Source organism: Diabrotica virgifera, chromosome 9 (genome assembly GCF_917563875.1).
Source record: "Diabrotica virgifera virgifera chromosome 9, PGI_DIABVI_V3a".
In the NCBI taxonomy this organism is placed as follows: Eukaryota; Metazoa; Arthropoda; class Insecta; order Coleoptera; family Chrysomelidae; genus Diabrotica; species Diabrotica virgifera.
In genome coordinates, this window is record NC_065451.1 from 8,969,151 (window position 1) to 8,991,169 (window position 22,019).

The 22,019-nt window shown below is 33.4% G+C and overlaps 1 protein-coding gene across 1 annotated transcript in view; it reads left to right on the forward strand.

Annotated features, from left to right (window-relative positions):
* Nucleotides 1-19,520, forward strand: part of LOC114332242 (poly [ADP-ribose] polymerase) — an 85,777-nt gene extending 66,257 nt beyond the window's left edge. The window contains exons 10-13 of the mRNA XM_028282000.2: nucleotides 1,569-1,809; nucleotides 7,666-7,922; nucleotides 11,704-11,879; nucleotides 17,231-19,520. Coding sequence (XP_028137801.2) covers nucleotides 1,569-1,809; nucleotides 7,666-7,922; nucleotides 11,704-11,879; nucleotides 17,231-17,303 — 747 coding nt within the window. The 3' untranslated portion in view covers nucleotides 17,304-19,520. The remainder of the gene's footprint in view (nucleotides 1-1,568; nucleotides 1,810-7,665; nucleotides 7,923-11,703; nucleotides 11,880-17,230) is intronic.
* The last annotated feature ends 2,499 nt before the right edge of the window (nucleotides 19,521-22,019 follow it).

Sequence of the window (22,019 nt, forward strand, 5' to 3'; positions counted from 1 at the left end):
CAATCATCATTCTCTTTGCCTTATCCCTATGCGGGGTCGGCTTCCCTAATTACATTTCTTCACACAATTCTATCTTGGGTCATATCAATATTAATCCCCTTTACCAACATGTCCTGCCTAATCGTCTCCCCCAGGTCTTCTTTGGTCTTCCTTTCCTACTCCTTCCAGGAATCTGCACTTCAGCAATTCTTCGTATTGGATGATTAAAGTCTTGACGTTGCATATCGATGACTTAGTGTGAAAACCTCGTATCTCTTTTTTTTTTGAAAATGACATTTTGGTGGTTTTAGTTTGAAAACCTTGTATCTCACCTATATTAAAAATCAGGAAAGTAGCACTTTCCTCCCTTGTCATACAAATAACTATTTCTACCTACCTCTACCGAAAGTATACTTTTCCGGACCTGATTGTAGGGAGCAAACTTGTACTTTTCCTCCCTAGGGAGGAAAAGTAAAAGTGACGTCATGGTATTTCATTCATGAAATATAACTTATTGACGCCCTGTATTGCTGTTACAAAATCTCGTGAACCTAATTCATTCATTTGGTAACATCAATATACGAACTAAATGATTGAATCCGACATTACTGAAAATATCACGGTGCAGATGGGACCCTGCCGCGCAATTCGCAGCAAATAAAATAGTCGTATGGTTTTAGGCTTCATTTTATTTCGGTTATACATACGCATTTTCAAGGTTCACGAGGTTTTGCACCAACTCTACAATATCTATTTTCTATTACGTAAGTATCTATACATTTTAACGTTTATTTAAAAACACTGTATTTTGCAGAATGGTAAAAAACAGTGAATTTTTATTCTGATTTAACAATGTTTACCTTAATAATTTGACTTATATTTGACAGTTGACAGTTATATTGTACCTACTTGTTGGTTTTAGTGCTAGTAAATTTTGTTGAATTTATTGTTGAATTTTGTTGTTCCTCCCTTGCTATACAAATAGCTATTTCTATAACAAGGGAGGAAAATCCTACTTTTCCTCCCGAGAATGAAGTTTACTGCCCTACGCGTAGCGGAGGGTAGTAATCATTCAAGGGAGGAAAAGGCACTTTACTCTCATGTTATACATATGGTTTTTCCACCTTCCTCAAATAAAAAGTCATTTTTTCATTTTTACATAATTTATTTATGTAACTAACAAAATTTATTAGAGAACTAAAACTAACAAGTGGGTACTGTAGAACTGTCAACTGTCAAATTATTAATGTAAACATTGTTAAATCAAAATAAAAATTGACTGTTTTTTCCATTCTGCAAAATACAGGGTGTTCTATAAATAAATATTAAAATGTATAGGTACTTACGTAATAGAAAATAGAATATAGGGTGTCATTAAGTTATTTCATCAATGACATACCATGACGTCACTTTTACTCCCTAGAGAGGAAAAGTACGACTTTGCTCCCTACAATCAGGTCTGGAAAAGTATACTTTCGGTAGAGGTAGGTGGAAAACAAGTTTTTTCGCATAAAAGTTGTTTTATTAGCTAAATCCGAGCCTTTTTAAAAGAAGTAGTATCTATCTATTGATGTAAACTTACTTTTTAGCAAAAAATCGAAATGTTGGACAGCTTGCTGGAACTCGAAATCGCCTACAACTTGATGAAAACATCAGGTTCCGAACATACAGTCGACAGCTACTACAAGCAGCTCAATACAGAGATCGATATCTTGGAGAAAACAAGCGAAGAGTTCCAAATTATCGAAGAATATGTCAAGAATACCCATGCAGCTACCCATAATACTTATGAGTTGGTTATCGACCAGGTGTATACTGTCAAACGAAAAGGTAAAACACTTTTTCAGTACATTAACTAATCATAAGTTCCATGTATGATAGTTTAGGTCCAAAAAGTGAGAAGTTGATTTTTTTGGTTCCTACATATTGTTTTCCGGCGGTATGTATTTTCTCTATGCAGTAATAGTACGAGATCCGAATAGGAGGTCAAAATGTACCTATCTGCTTGCCGGATGAAACATTTTCATAGATTATTCAAGAAAAAACTCAACGAAAAGCTATATGGAGATGGTGGTCCAACTCTGAATCAAATATAAACAAAACCTGCCTTGATCTTTTTTATCTTTTTCATTTTTACTCAGTTTGAGTATTTAGAAACTGTCTTTCGGTCCTTTTCCTTGACGAAGGGAAGGTAAATGCGTGGCCTAAGCGTCCTCTATTTGCTTTCTCCTACTTTCGTCGTCTCTTGTGATTATATATTGTAAAATCCGGAGATATGGGATGCAGCCAGAAAGCAGTTTATTAACGAAAAGTCTTGGATTTAAAATATTGTTTATTATATTTTTATTTCAATTATTCTAATTGTTTAAAAGGTAGTAAACTTTGCATCTGGGGCTTTTCGTTGTTTTCATCGTAATACGAGAGATGTCGCTGAATTGCGTCTCAGAGGTGGGTTCATTGCATTGCGATGGTTTGGTTTGCCTTAAATTGGCAGAATTGTTTGTATTTCCTTCAGAGTTGAGACTTCTGAGCTTCACCGATGAGGCATAAGGATGGTGAAATAGCTATATGGAGATGGTGGTCCAACTCTGAATCAAATATAAACAAAACCTGCCTTGATCTTTTTTATCTTCAACGAAAAATATTAAAAAATAAGCCAACAGTGGCAAATTTTTAAGACACCTCAAAATATAATGAATATTGCAGTGAACATCAGAACTCATCATTGAATCATAGTAAACAAAAAATTCAAAAAGATTTTATTAGTTTAGGAGTTTCTCGAGGTAGCGCTTTCAAGTTTTTTTAGTTTTATCTAATTTTGACTTTTTGATATCACCCAGAAATCTTAACAGTATTTTATCAATACAGTATCAACATATCTAAAGAGTATTTTTTTGGAAAAAAGGGTGAAAATCAACATACTTGTTATTGTTAAACAAAAAATAAGCATAAAACAAAAATATCTTAACAGCATTACCTCAAGGATTGTCTAAAGAAAATATATACAAAATTCCAGGTGAGTTGGTCAAGTAGTTTTTGAGTTACAATGTCTACAGTCTGAAGAAAGCAGTTTTGAGAAAAACGCCTTATTGTCAACTTTTATTTTCAATTTTTTTTTGTCTGTCAAATGGTAAAGTGATGCACACCGAAATATGTTTTTAAATCACGGAGTAATTTATAAAAGAAATAAGAACAGCTGTTGACCGTTTTTCACTACGCTCAAGCGCGTTGGCACGAACTTGCTATAAAACGATTCGAAGGTAGGGAGGTAGGGAGATAATGTTAAATAGTCCTAGCTTCGACTCGATTTGCAGCAGGTTCGCGCCAGCACGCTTGAACGTAGTGAACAACGGTCAACAGCTGTTTTTATTTTCTTTTGTAAATTACTCCGCGATTCAAAAAGATTCCGGCGTGCATCATTTTACGATTTGAAAGACAAAAAAGGAATTGAAAATAAAAGTTGACAATACTTTAAACGCGTTTTCCTCAAAACTCCTTTTTTCAAAGGCTGTAGATATTGTAACTCAAAAACTACTTGACCGACCCACCTGAAATTTTGTATATATTTTCTTTAGACATTCCTTGAGGTAAAGCTATCGAGATATTTTTTGTTGTATGCTTATTTTTTGTTTAACAATAAAAAATAATGTTAATTTTTTTACAAAAAAAATTCGTTGTTTTGACTTCTGAGTGGTATCAAAAAGTCAAAATTAGATAAAACTAAAAAAACTTGACAGTGTTACCTCGAAAAACTCATAAGCTAATATTTTTTTTTGAATTTCGTGCTTACCACGATTCAATGATAAGTTCTGACGAAAAATTGATTATATTTTGAGGTGTTTTTAAAAATTTGCCACCGCGATGGCTTATTTTTCAGTATTTTCCTTCAATTTTTTCTTGAGTAATCCATGAATTGTACTGAATATGCCTATTTAATTTAAAAATTTGCACTGCCTGGGATAACTATCAGGTGCATCGAGTAGCTTGGTAGTCATCACAGCCGGTCCCAAGCCCGGATAAAAGTGGAGGGTTAATAGGCGAGGTTAGCAACTTACCTATCGTAAAATGAAGCAATGCTCAAAGAACCAACGGGATGCCTCGGAACAGGACGGATACACAGATGACGAAAACGGCGAGAATCAGGACAAAGAATAGGAAAAATATACTCAGAATTGCAACATGGAATATAAAATCATTGAACAACAGAGACCAGGAGTTAGAAAAGGAACTGAGAGAAAATAAGATAGAGATATGCGCGATCCAGGAAACAAAAAAGAAAGGAAAAGGACAGACGTGGCTTGGGGAATACTTCTTGATCTATAGTGGTGTACCAAAAAATATGAGAGCCAAAGAAGGCGTGGCCTTAATGATACACAAAAAATGGGCAGATAACATATATGAATGTCAATATATATCAGAAAGAATCGTAGTTACTAAGGTCAAATTAGAGAAGCAAAAAATAAATATCATAGGAGTTTATAGCCCAGAAAACTGCAAACCTGAAGTCGACAGAGTCCACTTTTATAACGAGCTTCAACAAACAGTCGACGAAATACCAGCCAATGAGATAATATACATTTTAGGAGACATGAACGCAAGAGTCGGTAACATAATTATACCAGGAATAAAGCAACGATTCAATGAAGACAACAAAAATGAAAATGGGGAACTACTTATTAACTTTTGCTCTCAGAACGAATTTCGAATAAACAATACGTTCTTCAGACACAAAGATCAACAAAAATATACATTCCAAAATACAAGAGGACACAGATCCGTTATTGATTATATATTGACAAACAGAAACATCCACCACTCTCAAGTACTAGACATACGATGTTTAAGTGCAGCTAATATTGGAAGCGATCACAACCTACTACTTGCAAAAATCAGAATAGAGCTACAAAGAAACAGGAAAGAAGACCCTGTTGAATGTGAGACAAGAATAAAGGTAGAACAGCTACGAGACTTGTCAACACGAGATCTATACCAGAGAAGATTGCAAAAAGTACTGAATGAAAACTACATTACACCGGATGAAGACATAGAAGAAAGTTGGAGGAAGATCAGAGATAATATCAAAATGGCAGCAACGGAAGCACTTGGAGAACGTAAGATAAGTAAACATATACGAAAGAAAAGGAGAACTCCATGGTTCTGTGAAGAAATAAAAATAAAATGCCAAGAAAAAAAGAAAATCTACCTAGAATACAAGTCCAAAAGAACGAGACAAACATATGAAGAATATAAAAGAGTACGAAATGAATTAAACTCAATAGTAAGAAGGAAGAAAACAGAACATTGGGAAGCATTTTCAAAAGAGATGGAGCACGACTTTTATGGGATGCAAAGGGAAATGTGGAAAATGATAACGAGGTCAAAGAGCAGAGATGAAGGAATTGATAGAAGTAAAACATATTGATACAAATACATGGACAACTTACCTAAAAAACCTTTATCAAACAGCTAATCACAAAGAACTGGAAACACCACGATTAGAATCGGATGAGAAAACAGAAATTAAAGAGGAAGATATAAAGAACGCCTTAAAAAAGATGAAAAATCGAAAAGCTCCTGGGAAAGATGGAATAGCTAATGAACTTTTAAAGTACGGAGGAGATAGACTTCACAAAGAACTGAATATCCTTATAAGTAAAATAATAAATACAGGAAGAATTCCAGAAGAATGGAGAACCACTCAAATGATAGCGTTATTTAAGAAAGGTGATAGGGCAGACCCCAGTAACTATAGAGGGATAAATTTACTGAGCACTATACTGAAACTCACAACAAAAATACTTATGGAGAAAATAATGGCGTGCATAAATATATCGGATGAACAACAAGGATTTAGAAGTGGAAGATCATGTAACGATGCAGTTTTTGTGATAAGGCAAATAGCGGAGAAATCATTAGAATATAACAAACCAGCCGTTTTCTGTTTCATAGACCTAGAGAAAGCGTTTGATAGAATCCAATTAAAAGATGTGATACACCTTCTATATGAGAAAAATTTACCACTGGATATCATAAAACTGATAGAAAACATATATGTAAGAAATAAAATAGAGATGAAAGCCAATGGAATAATAACAGAACCCATAGAAACAAACACAGGAATCCGGCAAGGAGATTCACTAAGCCCTCTACTGTTTAACATAATATTGGATGCAAGTGAAGAAAAAAAGAGGGTACAAAATGGGCAATAGAGAGATAAAAATACTCTGTTACGCTGATGACACCGTGTTAGTAGCAGAGTGCGAAGACGACCTACAAAGATTATTGCACAAGTTCAACATTAACGCAAAAGAAATGAATATGAAAATATCAGTCCAAAAAACAAAAAGCTTAGTAATTGCCAAAGAGCCAATAAGATGCAAATTGGAGTTAGACAATCAAATTATACAACAAGTAATGACTTTCAAATATCTGGGAATTAATCTATCAGCCGACAACAATATCGAAGAAGAGGTAAAAGACCAAATAATTAAAGCCAGTAGAACGGCCGGATGCCTAAACGACACAATTTGGAAAAACAAACACCTAAGATTGGAAACAAAGGCCCGAATATATAAGTCAGTTATTAGGCCAGTTATGACTTACACGACCGAAACAAGACCAGATACAAGCAAAACACGAAGACATCTGGAAACCAACGAAATGAAAATCTTAAGAAGGATTACTGGAAAAGGACTACAGGATAGGGTAAGAAGTGAGGAAATCAGACGCATATGTGGAGTAGACAATATAAATACCTGGGCAAAGAACAGAAAAGAAGAGTGGAATGAGCACATAAGCAGGATGTCTGAATCAAGGATAGTAAGAATAGCCAGGGACAAGTCACCGTTAGGCAGGAGAAGTATAGGACGCCCAAGGAAAAGATGGAATGACAACTTAGGGGCAGAATGAAAGGCACCGTTGAAGAAAAACAGGCAGTACTGCCTATATAAAAGAAGAAGAAGAAGAAGAAGAATTTAAAAATAAAATAAGTACCATACTTTAAAAAATGTGTTTGGAATATTGACCAACCTCTTCGACCCTCCTTTAAGGCTAGCTATGACACGATTTTGATAGGCAACCCATGCTAGAAATATTTGTTTATATATGAAATTGAATAAAAAAATGTTTCATCCGGCAAGCAGATGGGTACATTTTGACCTCCTATTCGGATCTTAGACTATAATTACTTATGTTTTTCCCGCGTTTTGAGACTAAGGTTCTGGTAATCAATTTTTGCTAAACTTTTACACAAGTTGAAAAACGCTCTTCTTACACAAATATTGTATAATAATAATGAAAGATCTCGTTCTAATCTATACTAAGATCGAAAAAAGATGTTTCAGAATCGTATAACACTTTTGTTAAATAAAATTAAGCTAAAGCTCCGATTAAAAATATTTCACTGAACAACTGTTCAGTGTATATGAGTATTAGTATGAGTTGATACTATTAATTATTCAAGGAAAAGTGGAAGGAAAAGAGGACTGAAAAAAATTTAAAGCAGTGGATTGAGAAATTAACCATAGAAGAAAATTAACCTTCAGAATCGCTACAGTGAGGTACAGGAAGAAGAATTTGATATTATCCACCTTATTGATGTCAATTTTTGTCTACTCTTGTCTTTTGGAAACTGAGTTTATTTGTACGTATTTATGCTTAAATAACTAAATAAGCGAATCTTTTTAGGAGAAGAAAAGCGCCACAAACCATTCCGCAAGCTTCCGAACAGAAAATTGTTATGGCACGGTTCCAGAGTTACCAACTTCGCTGGTATTCTCTCTCAAGGTCTTCGCATCGCTCCACCAGAAGCTCCTGTGACCGGTTACATGTTCGGTAAAGGTATCTACTTTGCCGATATGGTCTCCAAGTCGGCCAATTATTGTTGCACCAACGTCAACAGTCCGTTGGGTCTGATGCTGCTCTGCGATGTAGCTCTAGGAAATGTAAGTATTGACATGTTACAATGAATTTATCGTTTTGGTGATTCGGAACCGGATTATCTTTAAATGATTCGTTCCCATCTCTGTTTTTAGCAGTTCCTTCAGTAAGTACTCAGTTTTCATTACCTTGGGCTTTCAATACTTTTAATTTCTCTTCGAATTTTTGAAGTTCAATGATTCATAATTATTTTTTTAAAATAGGAAATGGTTGAATGCTCGAGTATATGAATTTTACAAAGTCAAAGGCAGATATTGAGCACTGAATTTATTTAATCTTACCCAAGTATACTTTCGCTATTTAGAGCATCTTCAGGGGCATCTGAAATAAGTAAAGAAAACGCCATTGTAAAGGAAGAAAAAGTTGGAAACTTCGACAAAAAATCGAAGATGATGTGATAAAAAAGTACAATAACGTTTTTGACTTACTTCGTCAATAAAAAGAAGGTATTATCCTCGAATGTCATTTAATATGAAATAAATAGTTTGGTGGCAACAATTAACATATAACTACACACTTAACAAAGGACAAACAGATAAATTTGAGTGCCTGGTAAGGTTCATCATTTTTGCAAGGTGGAAGCAGAATGAAGTATTATTTATTCGCGATTGAAACGGAATATAGAGGGCAGGTCGAATGCAAGAAAATGGCCGATATAAATGGTATAAACAAACATTCAATTGAGGAATAGAACAATACCGATTTGATTTAAAATATTTTAATGTACTCATAATGCTGAAATTTACTAAAAATTTCTTAATAGTGACCAAATTCCATTCAAATCAACAATTTTCTGGTTTGTTTATACCACTTATAGTAGTTTAAATTTATTCCACCAGAGGTCAGCTACTTTGTTTTTCATCGCGAATTGGACGGAAATGATAGAGAGATGGTTGACAGATGACAACTTAGTGAGACTGTGACTGTGTAATATGTACAGTCACTACTCAGTGAACTGCACATTCAAAAAAAAAACTATAACCGATCAAAGAATTCAAGCACGAAAAAACAGTAGCAGTAGGGCAAAAGGTGAAATGAGAGGTTATTAAAATTATTGTTAAATTATTTAATTGTAGTTAAATGTGTAAGCCAGTTCCCACATTCAAACCTGTCAGAGGTGAGCTAAGATATTGGTTGGCGACAATGTTTGTGACATATAGATTGGATGTGGTACTGGTTAACACCTGAAGAGTGGTTGGTTGCACACTCTGTAGTACTAGTTAGGTATTAAAAATGTTGAAAGAAAAATGAAATGTACTTAGTAGAATTTGAGATTCAAAAAACTTAATGAAATATGAAATATTATACCACTGTTAAGTCAAACTTAAAGTCAATGATCGGAATACAAAATTGAAGTGTCAAGCATTATCCAAGACCAAATGAAAACAGCGAGGGCCATGTAAATATGTAATGTCAATGAAATATTTAAATTTCAATAAGGGATATATAAGTTTTAATTAAGGCCAGCTGTAAAAGCTGTAGTCAAGCTTATTTGAGGTTAATTGTTTTAAAACCTTAATTAAAACTTATATATCCTTTATTGAAATTTAAATATTTCATTGACATTATATATTTACATGGCCCTCGCTGTTTTCATTTGGTCTTGGATAATGCTTGACACTTCAATTTTGTATTCCGATCATTGACTTCAAGTTTGACTTAACAGTTGTACAATATTTCATATTTCATTAAGTTTTTTAAATCCCAAATTCTACTCAGTCCATTTCAATAAGTCAATTTCATTTTTCTTTCAACATTTTTAATACCTAACTAGTACTACAGAGTATGCAACCAACCACTCTTCAGGTGTTAACCCGTACCACATCCAATCTATATGTCACAAACATTGTCGCCAACCAATATCTTAGCTCACCTCTTGACAGGTTTGAATGTGGGAACTGGCTTACACATTTAACTACAAATAAATAATTTAACAATAATTTTAATAACCTCTCATTTCACCTTTTGCCCTACTGCTGCTGTTTTTTCGTGCTTGAAATCTTTGATCGGTAGGTCTTTTTTTGAATGTGCAGTTCACTGTGTAGTGACTGTACATATTACACAGTCAGAGTCTCACCAAGTTGTCATCTGTCAGCCATCACTCGATTATTTCCGTCCAATTAAGGATTCCAATGAACTGTCAGTGGTGGTCGGTGGATGGCTAAACTGGCATGCCCATAGACATAGTTAAGGGGGGTGGTCATGGCGTATGTAATGTTTACATTGAAAATTGACAAATTTGTAAAGAATATCCTGTTTGGTTTTGTTTTTTTGTTAATTGTGTAGCGAAATTTGTGAAATTGTGATAGCAAATTAAATATGAAGTGGTTTAAACATTGGATACGCCTATGGATGACAGTTGCGCCATCCAGCAGCCATATTATATCACGTGATTTGGAATGCCTAATAAGTAATACCCAAGGTTAATAGATTGGGCGTAGGTTGTCTCGTAACTATTTGAAATTGTCATAAGTTTCAATGCTAATACAAGGTTCAAAAACTTAGGTTTTGCAATATATTTTGTGATTTTTTTTGGGTATAGATATATTAAGTGGTTCTTATATTGATAATTATATCAATTTTTCCCTTAAAAATCAATAGTCTGCTGACAAAAAAATAGAATTGATTTGAAGAAAATTTAACATTTCTTGTGTGTTTTAAATGGAGATAACAGTTCAATTCGCACAAAAACCCAAAACAAAAAGTAGAAAAAGTTTAGCAAAATTACATACTTATTATGGTTTTTCTGGAATGTGCAGTATTTTTATCATGTAGTCATAGGAAAAAAACTAATAATATAAATAATTTATTTTTAAATTAAAATACAAAAAATTATTTGTCATTCAAGAACTAATCCATTAAAAATGTACCATGTATACGTATTAAATAAAAATTAAACTAATAAACAATACTTATTAAAGAAAATTATCTAGAAATATTCGGAAACGCAACCACAACATAAAAAAAGAGGGTTAGGTTTGAACCACAAACAAAAACTGTCAAGTGTCAACCTTGACTTTGTCGTACGAGTGACGTAGATATTCCCCTCCCCCTCGCTTCCGCCCACATAGTTACGAGACAACCTACCTCCTATCTATGAACCTTGAGTAATACCAAAGAATAAATAACCACATTATGTGGTTATTTATTCTGTGGTAATACTTCATTCTGCTTCCATCTTGCAAAAATGTAGAACCTTACCAGGCACTCAAATTTATCTGTTTGCCCTTTGTTAACTGTGTAGTTATATGTTAATTTAAGTTGCCACCAAACTATTTATTTCATATTAAATGACATTCGAGGATAATACCTTCTTTTTATTGACGAAGTAAGTCAAAAACGTTATTGTACTTTTTTATCACATCATCTTGGATTTTTTGTCGAAGTTTCTAACTTTTTCTTCCTTTACAATGGCGTTTTATTTACTTATTTCAGATGCCCCTGAAGATGCTTTAGATAGCGAAAGTATACTTGGGCAAGATTAAATAAATTCAGTGCTCGATATCTACCTTTGACTTTGTAAAATTTATTTTTTTTTGTTTCTAAAAACACTAAAATAATAACACTTAATAACTCTAAAAGTTTCATCTCTTTTTATTTCACAACTTAATATGTTTTCCATCTTTTGTGTGCTGCCTTACTTCAGTGTTCGTAACTAACCCTTTCTTCCTCTTTCAGCTTCTTAAAAACTGTCGTAAGTAAAGTATTTCCGATATCGTATGCATTTGCAACATACCTTTCTATCCTCTGTATGAAAATTTGTTAAATTTATATCATCTTTTGTAGATGCACGAAAGATTGCAAGCCGATTATATTGAAAAATTGCCCAAAGGAACTCACAGTTGCAAAGGCGTGGGAATGACACATCCAGATCCTTCAGTGGTTAAGAAGATTGGTGATATTGAAGTACCTGTTGGAAAAGGGGTTTCCAGCAATGCCAAGTCCAGTTTGTTGTATAACGAGTATCCTTTTTACGAATATAACTTCAAATGTCTATGGATAGGTAGATTAAGTAGTTGTTTTTGGCTTTTTAGGGTTATTATCACGATTAGATTATATGATTTAAAATGATAACACAGACATTGGTGTTCAAAATAGTTGTTATGAACGGCAGTTTCGGATAATTTGAATGCTGGAATATTTCGGACATGTGATAAGATAGTCAAAGAAGTATAAACTTCTACCGATAATAATGAAGGGCAAGAGCGCCAAATGCTTTTTTGATTAGTACCAACTCTTTTTGGACCTTTACCACTTTGCCGACTTACAGAAATGCGCCAGATAGTCTTCGTCATGTGAAGTATTAACCAAGCGCTAAAAATGTTAGGGAAGCCTCGAGAAACTGCCGAAAAGCGCCAAAATCATTGAATAGTGACGAAAAACACGAGAAAGTCTTTAAGTCGTTGAGAAATAGACCAGAAAACGTCAAGAGTCAAATGAGTTCTAAAGAAACCAAAAAAGCGTTGTGAATTGCTGTAAAAGAGATAAGAAAGCGCCAAAGGCATTGGAAGACATGGACAAAATGACAGAAGCTACCATAAGACACCAAAAAAGCGTAGTAAATAGTTGTAAAAGAGACAAGAAAGGGCCAGAAGAAGAGAAAAAAGCGTCTAAAATATCTCGAAAACATTAGAAACCATCGACAAATCGATAAAAGCTACGAGAACATGCCAAAAGATTTTAAAAAGCATTGAGAAAGCATAAAATGGGTTGAAAAAAGTGCCCAAAAGTCATTAAAAGAATTGGAAAAGCCACGAGAAAACGTCAAGAGTCGAAAATAGTTCTAAAGGCGTCAAAACAGCGTCGTAGAAAGTTATAAAATAGAAAATAAAGCGCAGAAACAGAAGGAAAAAAGTCTTTAAAATAAACAAAACGACAAAAGCTACGATGTAACACCCAAAAATTCGAAAAGCGTCAAAATGCGTCATTCTAAAAGAGAAAGCATAAACTGCGTCGAAAAAAGACAAGAAAGCGTCAAAAGAATTGAAAAAGCCGACAAGAAAGCATCTCAGTGCATCAAGTTCAAAAAAGCTTTGAAAGTATTAATTGGATGAACGACAAGAAAAGGTGAAGAGGATATAACAAGCTTCAAAAATGTTAAAAAAGATTGGAATGTTAAATTATTGGAAAATTTTTTCCAATAGATGTCAAAAATGTAAACATGGCGATATAGCAACAAAAGAGTCAAACGATTCAAAAAAAGAAAAAAAGGAATGGTGTCTTTTCTATAGCAAAAATTTTGGGAAAACACATGAAAGTCACAAAATAATGGAATGAGCGTCAACACCGATAGGTAAGTGTTAAAAAACTCTCAAAGAGCTTTCGGAAATGCTGAAGATGCATTGGGAAATGGTAAAAAAGCACCAATACCATACGAAATGACGCTAGGGCGCCATTAGATGAATATAAGTTGCGTTCCTGGGACGACTTTACTAAAAGATAGTTCATTCGATTACATGAAATCAATCCCAACTCAAGAATATCCGTTACAAAAAATATCGTAGCATGTGATCTGTCTTTAAAAAGACAACCAAATGCAACGATGACAGTAAAATTCTCGCGTTAGAGATTCCATAGTAAATCACGAGGGAAAACCAGGAAAAAAACCTCATGATACTATCCCGACATCGTAAGTATTTGGTCTTACATTTAATTTACTTTCAAGAAACTAATACCAAATTCTGACTTTAATATGTCTAAATTATAAATAATATTAATAATACATAGATATACAATAAGTAATACTAAAATATAAAATTTGTACTAACTCGATATGTTATTGACTTACTAATCGTGGTATTTTCTTTCTATTGACTTCCTCTTTCAGTATGGGTAATAGGGTAGTGCGAAAAAAGTTAAGTTGATAATGCCGTATCGCTATAGTGCGGAAAAGTTGCGATTGGTAATTACAAGAAAAACAAAAAAAAGAATTATTCAAATCGGACTTTATCTTCCGATCCCGCAAGGGGCCTAAAGATTATGAAAAAAATGAAATTTTACCTTTTTTTCAAAAATTTTTATTTAGCCTTCGTGTACGTTTTATTTATCGCTATAGTAAAATTTATTTACAGTTTGCATGGTTGAGTAATAAAAAAATAGTTTTACGCATTTAACGAATATCTTCCGATCCCGCAAGGTCAATCAGAATCTATAAAATTTTTTGATGATTTTGATGAATTAAAAATCATTTAGTTATATCATTTTTCTGCTACATTGTGAAGCTCTTCGCTTGTTTAGATATTCAGAACTCAAAATGAGGGGGAGGTTTCACTTCTAGCTCCACACGCAATCTTCTCTCCAACCAACCAATGAGTCGGTGTTTTTTTACATTATTTACATATGTACCTTTCTTTTTCATCTGTCTGTGTCCAGCTCTTAAACAACAACTTTGTATTGTGATTTCTTGGTAAAATCTGGCAGCATGGACCTTGATTTAAGTGTTGTCCGGATCAATCCATCTCTTGATTGGGGCCCACATACATTAGCATTAGACGATGCTTCCGTGGCCAACTTTAGACACCGCTCGTTAGCTTGCGTGTGGAAGGGATAGTTTTGTACATTCCAGTCTGGCATTTCGCCCGATGTAATGCAAGAAGTTATAACTTAATTTGAAACTCTTCGAGGTAGTGTTTAGTCCTGTGCTTCAAAATTTCAAGTAGTAGGGAGAAAGGAAACACATTAGAGAGTTAGGGCCAAGGAGAGTGTTAAAAGCCGAAAACACTAAAGCCAAGGGCAACAGTATTAGAAATTTCATCCCTCCTACTTTGGATTTTCAAGCACAGGACTACACTGAAATAATAGACTGGAATGTTACAAAACTATCTTCTCCACCAATTCTTCGAAGAGCTGCCAGACAGGAATGCGATATGCCAAACTGGAATGTACAAAACTATCCCTGCCACACGCACGCTGACGAGCAGTGTCTAAAGTTGGCCACAGAAGCATCGTCTAATGCTAATGTATGTAGGCCCCAATCAAGAGATGTATTCATCAGGACAACACTAAAATTTAGTATATATTGTATTGTGATTTTTTGGTAAAATCTGGCAGCATGGACCTTGATTAAAGCAAGGTCCATGCTGCCTGATTTTACCAAGAAATCACAATACAAAGTTGGTGTTTAAGAACTGGACACAAACAGATGAAAAACAAATGTACATACATATGTAAATAATGTAAAAACACACACTTATTGGTTGGTTAGAGAAAAGGGTGCGTGTGGAGCTAGAAGTGCAACCAACCCCTCGTTTTGAGTTCTGGGTTGTTTAAATATTGTCACACAATATCTAAACAAGCGAAGAGCTTCACAATGTAACAGAAAAATGATATAACTAAATATTTTTTAATTTATCAAAATCATAAAAAATTTCAAATTTTTATAGATTTTGATTGACCTTGCGGGATCGGAAGATATTCGTTAAATGCGTAGAACTATTTTTTTTATTACTCAACCATGAAAAATGTAAATAAATTTTACTATAGCGATAAATTAAACGTACACGAAGGATAAATAAAAATGTTTGAAAAAAAGGTAAAATTTCATTTTTTCATAATCTTTAGGCCGGTTACGGGATCGGAAGATAAAGTCTGATTTGAATAATTCTTTTTTTGTTTTTCTTGTAATTACCAATCGCAACTTTTCCGCACTAGAGCGACACGGAATTATCAACTTGACTTTTTTCGCACCACCCAATGGGTAACAACATCCTACTGCATTCTACCGAGGAATTTGCGACACAATTTATTTCATTTAGCATAATTAGAGCCGCTTCTTTGATTTTTCTCTTTTTACTATCTGATTCTTTCAGGACTATACTTGAATTTCTCCATTGAACTCTATGTTCATTATCCCATGCGTGTTGACATATTTAAGATCTATCGAATTCTCTATTTTGAATATAAGACTGATGTTCACTTATTCTGATATATTTAATCTCAAATATGTCAACACGCATGGGATAATGAACATGGAGTTCAATGGAGAGATTCAAGTATAGTCCTGAAAGAATCAGATAGTAAAAAGAAAAATCAAAGAAGCGGCTCTAATTATGCTAAATGAAACCAATTGTGTCGCAAATTCCTCGGTAGAATGCAGTAGGATGTGGTTACTCATACTGAAAGACGAAGTCAGTAGAAAGAAAATACCACGATTAGTCAATAACATATCGAGTTAGTACAAATTTTATATTTTAGTATTACTTATTGTATATCTATGTCGTATTATTAATATAATTTAAACATATTAAAGTCAGAATTTTGTATTAGTTTTTTGAAAGTAAATTAAACGTAAGACCAAATACTTACGATGTCGGGATTGTATCACGAGGTTTTTTTACTGGTTTTCCCTCATGATTTACTGTGGAATCTGTAACGCGAGAATTTTACTGTCATCGTTGCATTTGGTTGTCTTTTTAAAGACAGAAAAGATTCTATGATATTTTTTGTGACCGATATTCTTGAGTTGGGATTGATATCATGTAATCGAATGAACTATCTTTTAGTAAAGTCGTCCCAGGAACGCAACTCATAAATATTGGCGATATCATTTTAGTCTTCTACTTTAAAATGTATAATATACGTCTGAATTGCCAATATAAATGAGTCAGATTAAATAAATTATTAGAAGAATTTTTTTACTTAGCAACAACATTTTTGTTTATTTCAGCAGTATTTTGTATTTTGACAACGAAACCCGATTTGGGCTTCGAAACGTTAATAAATTCATTTTCTTAGTAAAATTGTGGCTTATTTCCCATAGAAAATACTTATTTATAAAAATGCCACAAGGAAATAGCTTCAGAACAACATTAGGAAAATATTTGACTAGTGTGGGTTGCCTATACTCCCTTATGGAGCGGAAACATTATCACTCACCAAAAAAGTGGTGAAGATTCGCGTAATTCAGAGGGCTATGGAGCGCCAGATGTTGGGTTTCTCCCTGATGGACCGAATCCCAAACGAAAAAATACATTGTAGAACAAAAACAACGGACGCCGTCGAAAGAATCGCGTCGCTCAAGTGGAATTGGCAGGACACGTCGCCAGATTATCAGACAACCGAAGGACAAAACGTATTGTTGAGTGGAGACCACGAAAAGAAGCACTACGGAGCAGAGGATGCCCACCAACCAGATGGATCAACGATCTGAAACGTGGTATCAGTAACTCGGTGCCAGCTACACAGGACAGAGACAGATGGAAAGGGCTGAGGGAGACCTATGTCCAGCAGTAGGTGCATACGGGTTGATGATGATGATGAGGCTATACTAGATATATTCTAAATAACTTGTATATTTTCCTTAATACCTTTACAGATATATCGTTTATGACGTGGCTCAAGTCAACATAAAATATTTACTGAAGATGCACTTTGAATATAGGTTCTAAGTGGCTTAGTAGTTTTAGTTTTGTTATTCACTGTTTTAACTGTTAGTTGTAAGTTCTAAAAGTTAAAGTGTTTGTTTTTTACAAGAATTGTAATTTATACACTATTTTCAATACTTTTATCTTATGCTAAATGAGCTTATTAACAATTTTGCTTTCAGTGCTATTTTAGTACTGTTTCGGTAAGACCAGAATAGAGTAGATGAGATCATCAAAATTGACGAGCAATGTTTGGCACAATTGACACAATTATTTTATATTTCGCATGTTCAACCAGCGATCAATTGTTGCTTTTTTGACCATTAGTTGTTTTTAGGGTCTTTATTTTTCGATATATCTTTGGTACTCTCAAAATTCTTATAAATACCTGATTGTGGCACCTTTAGTAATAATAAATAACAAAATTTTGAGCATATTATTTCAATTTTTGGATTTGTCGACAATTAAAATCTTGATTTTAATGGATCATGACTTGTTTGCTAGAAGTCTAATCGTTGGTTTTCTCCCAGACCCCCTACAGGCCAGTTCTCCCTACAAAGCAAAACTTTCCTTTGAACTCCAGTATAATGTCATATTCTACAAAAACTCTATTTTTTCTGCAATAAATGTGACCTGTTAGTAGAATTTCTCGTTTTCTCCGTACGTTTCCAATCCAAATAATGCTCCAGAGGTGCTTTTCTAATGCCTTACGTTTTCTCGATGCTTTTCCAATGCCCTAATCCTTCTTCAATGCTTTCTCAACGTTTTTGGCACTTCTTTAACACCAATGACGCATTCTGGAAGCTTTTCTAATGCTTTTAACGCTTACTCGATGCTTTTGGTTCTTTTGGATCTTTGTAAGCGTTGTAAAAACGTCGAGACATTTTTACTATCGTTGTAAAAGCGTCTAGAAAGTGCCTCTCTAAAAAATTCCAAAGTCCTATTAACTTCTAGGCGTTGAAACATCATTGGAGTTGAGAAAGTGTAAAAATGGTTGTAAACCCTTCAAAAAATGCTTAAGATAGTAGGAAAATCGTCGATAAAATGTTAAGAAGTGTTAAAACATCATCAATAGCGTCAGAACTACTTCGAAAACATTGTAAAACCATTGGGAAACTTCAGAGATCGATATAGTCATTGTCAAAAAGGGTCGAGTACATATCAAAACCACTGAAATGTCGACGAAAAATAATCATAAATTTCCCAAAAGGTCGAGAGATATATCCTACATCGAAATATATAAAACAAATATGTCTGTAAATAATTTACAGAAAAAGCGTGAGGACCGTTGAAAAATCGTTAAAAGTATCGTAAAAGCGTTCGAAGATTGTGGAAAAAAGCTCAAAATGTGTTAAATGCTTCCTAGTATGTATTAAAAATCGTCGATTAGACGATTAGTTAGAAAGCGCCAAAGGTATGAGAAACAGTCTACAGATATATCCTAAATCGAAATATAAATCATAAACCCGTGTGCACAGAATTTACAGAAAAAGGTTCAGGATCGTTGAAGCATTGTGAAAGGTGACGAAAATGCTTCAAAAAGTTGGAGAATCGTCGAGAAAGCGTTGAAAGGCCGCCAAAATTCGGAAAACTGCTGAAAAAGGTATTCTCGATCGAAATATATAAAACAAAAATTTCTGTAGTTGTCCTTACAGATAGAAATGAAAATTATTTCGTTTGATATATGTGGAGCGTTTTATAAGTCACTTCTTCTGTTCAGTTGAATTTAGTAAAGTGTATAAATTATAATTAATTTCATTATTTAGTTACGTTACGTTAAGTTTATCAAGTATTTTTTCATGTTCAAAAGTTACCAATATTCCAAACTAATATACCATAACGTTAAAAATTGTAATAATCAAAAACTATTATTTATCACAGTTTTGTGTTACATCACAAAGTGAGTTGGATAATCGACAATATTTTCGCTTTTTACACTTCATAGAATAGGGTTAACTTGATCTTTCAGAGATATTTTACATTTTGAACGAATCTCTTACTTTTCGGTTTATATTTTTTTAATTAGTATATTCTATTATACTCATGATGTTTATTACTAACAAGAGTGTAATAGTTCTTTTCTAAAACTTGTATGAGTTGATAATTATTGTTATAATGCTCACGCCACAATCGGTGAGCTATATATTTTGTTTTTATTGATATTTGTTTGCCCTTAATTGCAGGTATTTTCTATTTGTTTTTGTCAATAAACAGTTTCAATAAAATTATATTATTTTGCTATGTTTGCGTTTTAATTTTTATAACTTAAATACACGAAAAATGCGAGGACGGTTCTATAATACGAGGCTAATACAGAAATGGGTGAATATTTAAGACATCTTTAAAATTCTCTAAATTTTACAAAAGCCTCGGAAAAAATCGAAGAAGCACCGAATGCTATTAGTCTAGGCGCCAAATAGAGGTCACCGTGTCATTTTCAATTCTGATGGACAAACTCAACGGTTTCTTATGGACTTTGAGCTGCTGATTACGAATTTCGAGGGGGGATTTCGATCCGAGCGGTCAAAAAATTGTTATAAACAATTTAATTGTTTATAAATTGTTTATAAGGCTCTGGCCCATAAACTAAAAAGAATAAAAAAAAATGTTTCAAATATAATGTGTTCTCTAATAAAAAATGAGGAAACAACCGTTTACTAAACTTAAATCCGACAATTAGAACTGAAGATATTGTAAAATTAGTGCACAATGCAAATTGCAAAATAAGTATTTTTCGAAGCTTTGTCAATCGTAACTCGGCTTCTACGCATGCAAATGAGCCTTATAAGGTGTCCTTTTAAAGATCAATTAAGAGGCTTCCAAACAAATTTTGTTAAATTATTTGATCTTCATTTGTTTTAAAGGTATACCCGTTTGAAATTATAATTTTCTTAAAAAAATTGTACATTAATTTGTTTATAAAGCTTTCAAGCAAACTTGAGGCATAAACATTTATACTTTAATTAACAATAATGATAAAACAACTCAAAAGGAACAATTTGAGCTTACGAAAATGTTCGTAAGTTTATTTTTGGCTAAGATGTCGATATTTTAATGGCGCGCTATGAGGCGCAAGATTGGCTCACAGTCAAGTAAGTATGTATTCTTCGACGCTTTATCGATCGTAACTCGGCTTCTACGCATGAAAATGAGCCAATATGTGATATCCATATAAAAATGGATCGAGTTCTTTTGCAGCATCATCATTGCATATAAAACGAGCATTTATGAGGTGGCGGCATACACACAATTGACGGGCCTTGATGATGCTGCAAAAGAACTAGATCCACTTTATATGGATATCATATAGATAATTAGACTCTGAAGCCTCAAAAAGTTTTAGTTTTACTGCCTACAAGAACAGACTTGTACCACCATGTAACTGTTAAAATTTCGCTAAGAACTTATGCAGATGTAAAAAAGCTGATATTCCCTGTATATCTCTATTCAGATTTGCAGATGCATGAAAAAAATGTTTGTAAAAATAGTATTAATAAATAATATCAACGAACTTTTTAGTTATACTTCTGAAATATTAGTTTTTAATGTTTTTTCTCATTTAGTGCAAAAAATAGAAGACAATATAAATATAATGAAAGGTGATACGAGGTACAGTATGATGATTTAATTATAAGAATTATATGATAAAATTTTATCAGGATCTTCAAAAATGAAAAATGAAGATAACGTATGTATACATAGAAATTATAATTTGCATCGAGAAGTTAGCGCGTGAACCTTTACGCAGTGAGCCGATCTTGCGCCTCATAGCGCGCGCCATTAAAATATCGACATCTTGGCCAAAAATAAACTTATGAACATTTTCATAACCTCAAATTGTTCCTTTTGAGTTTTTCTATCATTATTGTTCATTAAAGTGTAAATGTTTATAGCTCAAATTTGCTTGAAACCCTTATAAACAAATGAATGTACAATATTTTTAAGAAAATTGTAACTTCAAACGGGTATAACTTTAAAACAAATGAAGATCAAGTAACTTAACAAACTTTGTTTGGAAGCCTGTTAATTAAGCTTTAAAACGACACCTTCTAAGACTTATTTGCATGCGTAGAAGGCGAGTTACGATCGATAAAGCTTCGAAAAATACTTATTTTGCAATTTGCATTGTGCACTAATTTTACAATATCTTGAGTTCTAATTGTTAGATTTAAGTTTAGTGAACGGTTTTTTCTTCGTTTTTTATTAAGGAACAAATTTTATTTGAAACATTTTTTTTATCTCTTTTAGTTTATGAGCCAGAGCCCTATAAACAATTTATAAACAATTAAATTGTTTATAACAATTGTTTGACCACTCGGATCGAAATCCCCCCTCGAAATTCGTAATCAGCAGCCAAAAATCCATAAGAAACCGTTGAGTTTGTCCATCAGAATTGAATATGACACGGTGACCCCTTTGGCGCCTAGACTATATCGGAATGTGTTATAAATGCAAGATAATTCGCCAAAAACGTTAAAAAGTGTTGGTTAAAAATACGGACATGCTTCAAAAGCATCAAAAACATTTTTGGGAATGTCGGAATATGACCGGGAAAGTGTTCACACGCAGGTATACACTGTGTCCGTAAAGTATGGAACAAATTTTTTAGCTAAACAGAGCATTTTAAGAAATAATCCTGAAACACGTCGATTTTTGATTTTGATTTACCGTATTTTAAAATAATATTCTAATATACAGGGTGAATTACTTTCGAGTAATGACGTCACCGTCATTGTTTTT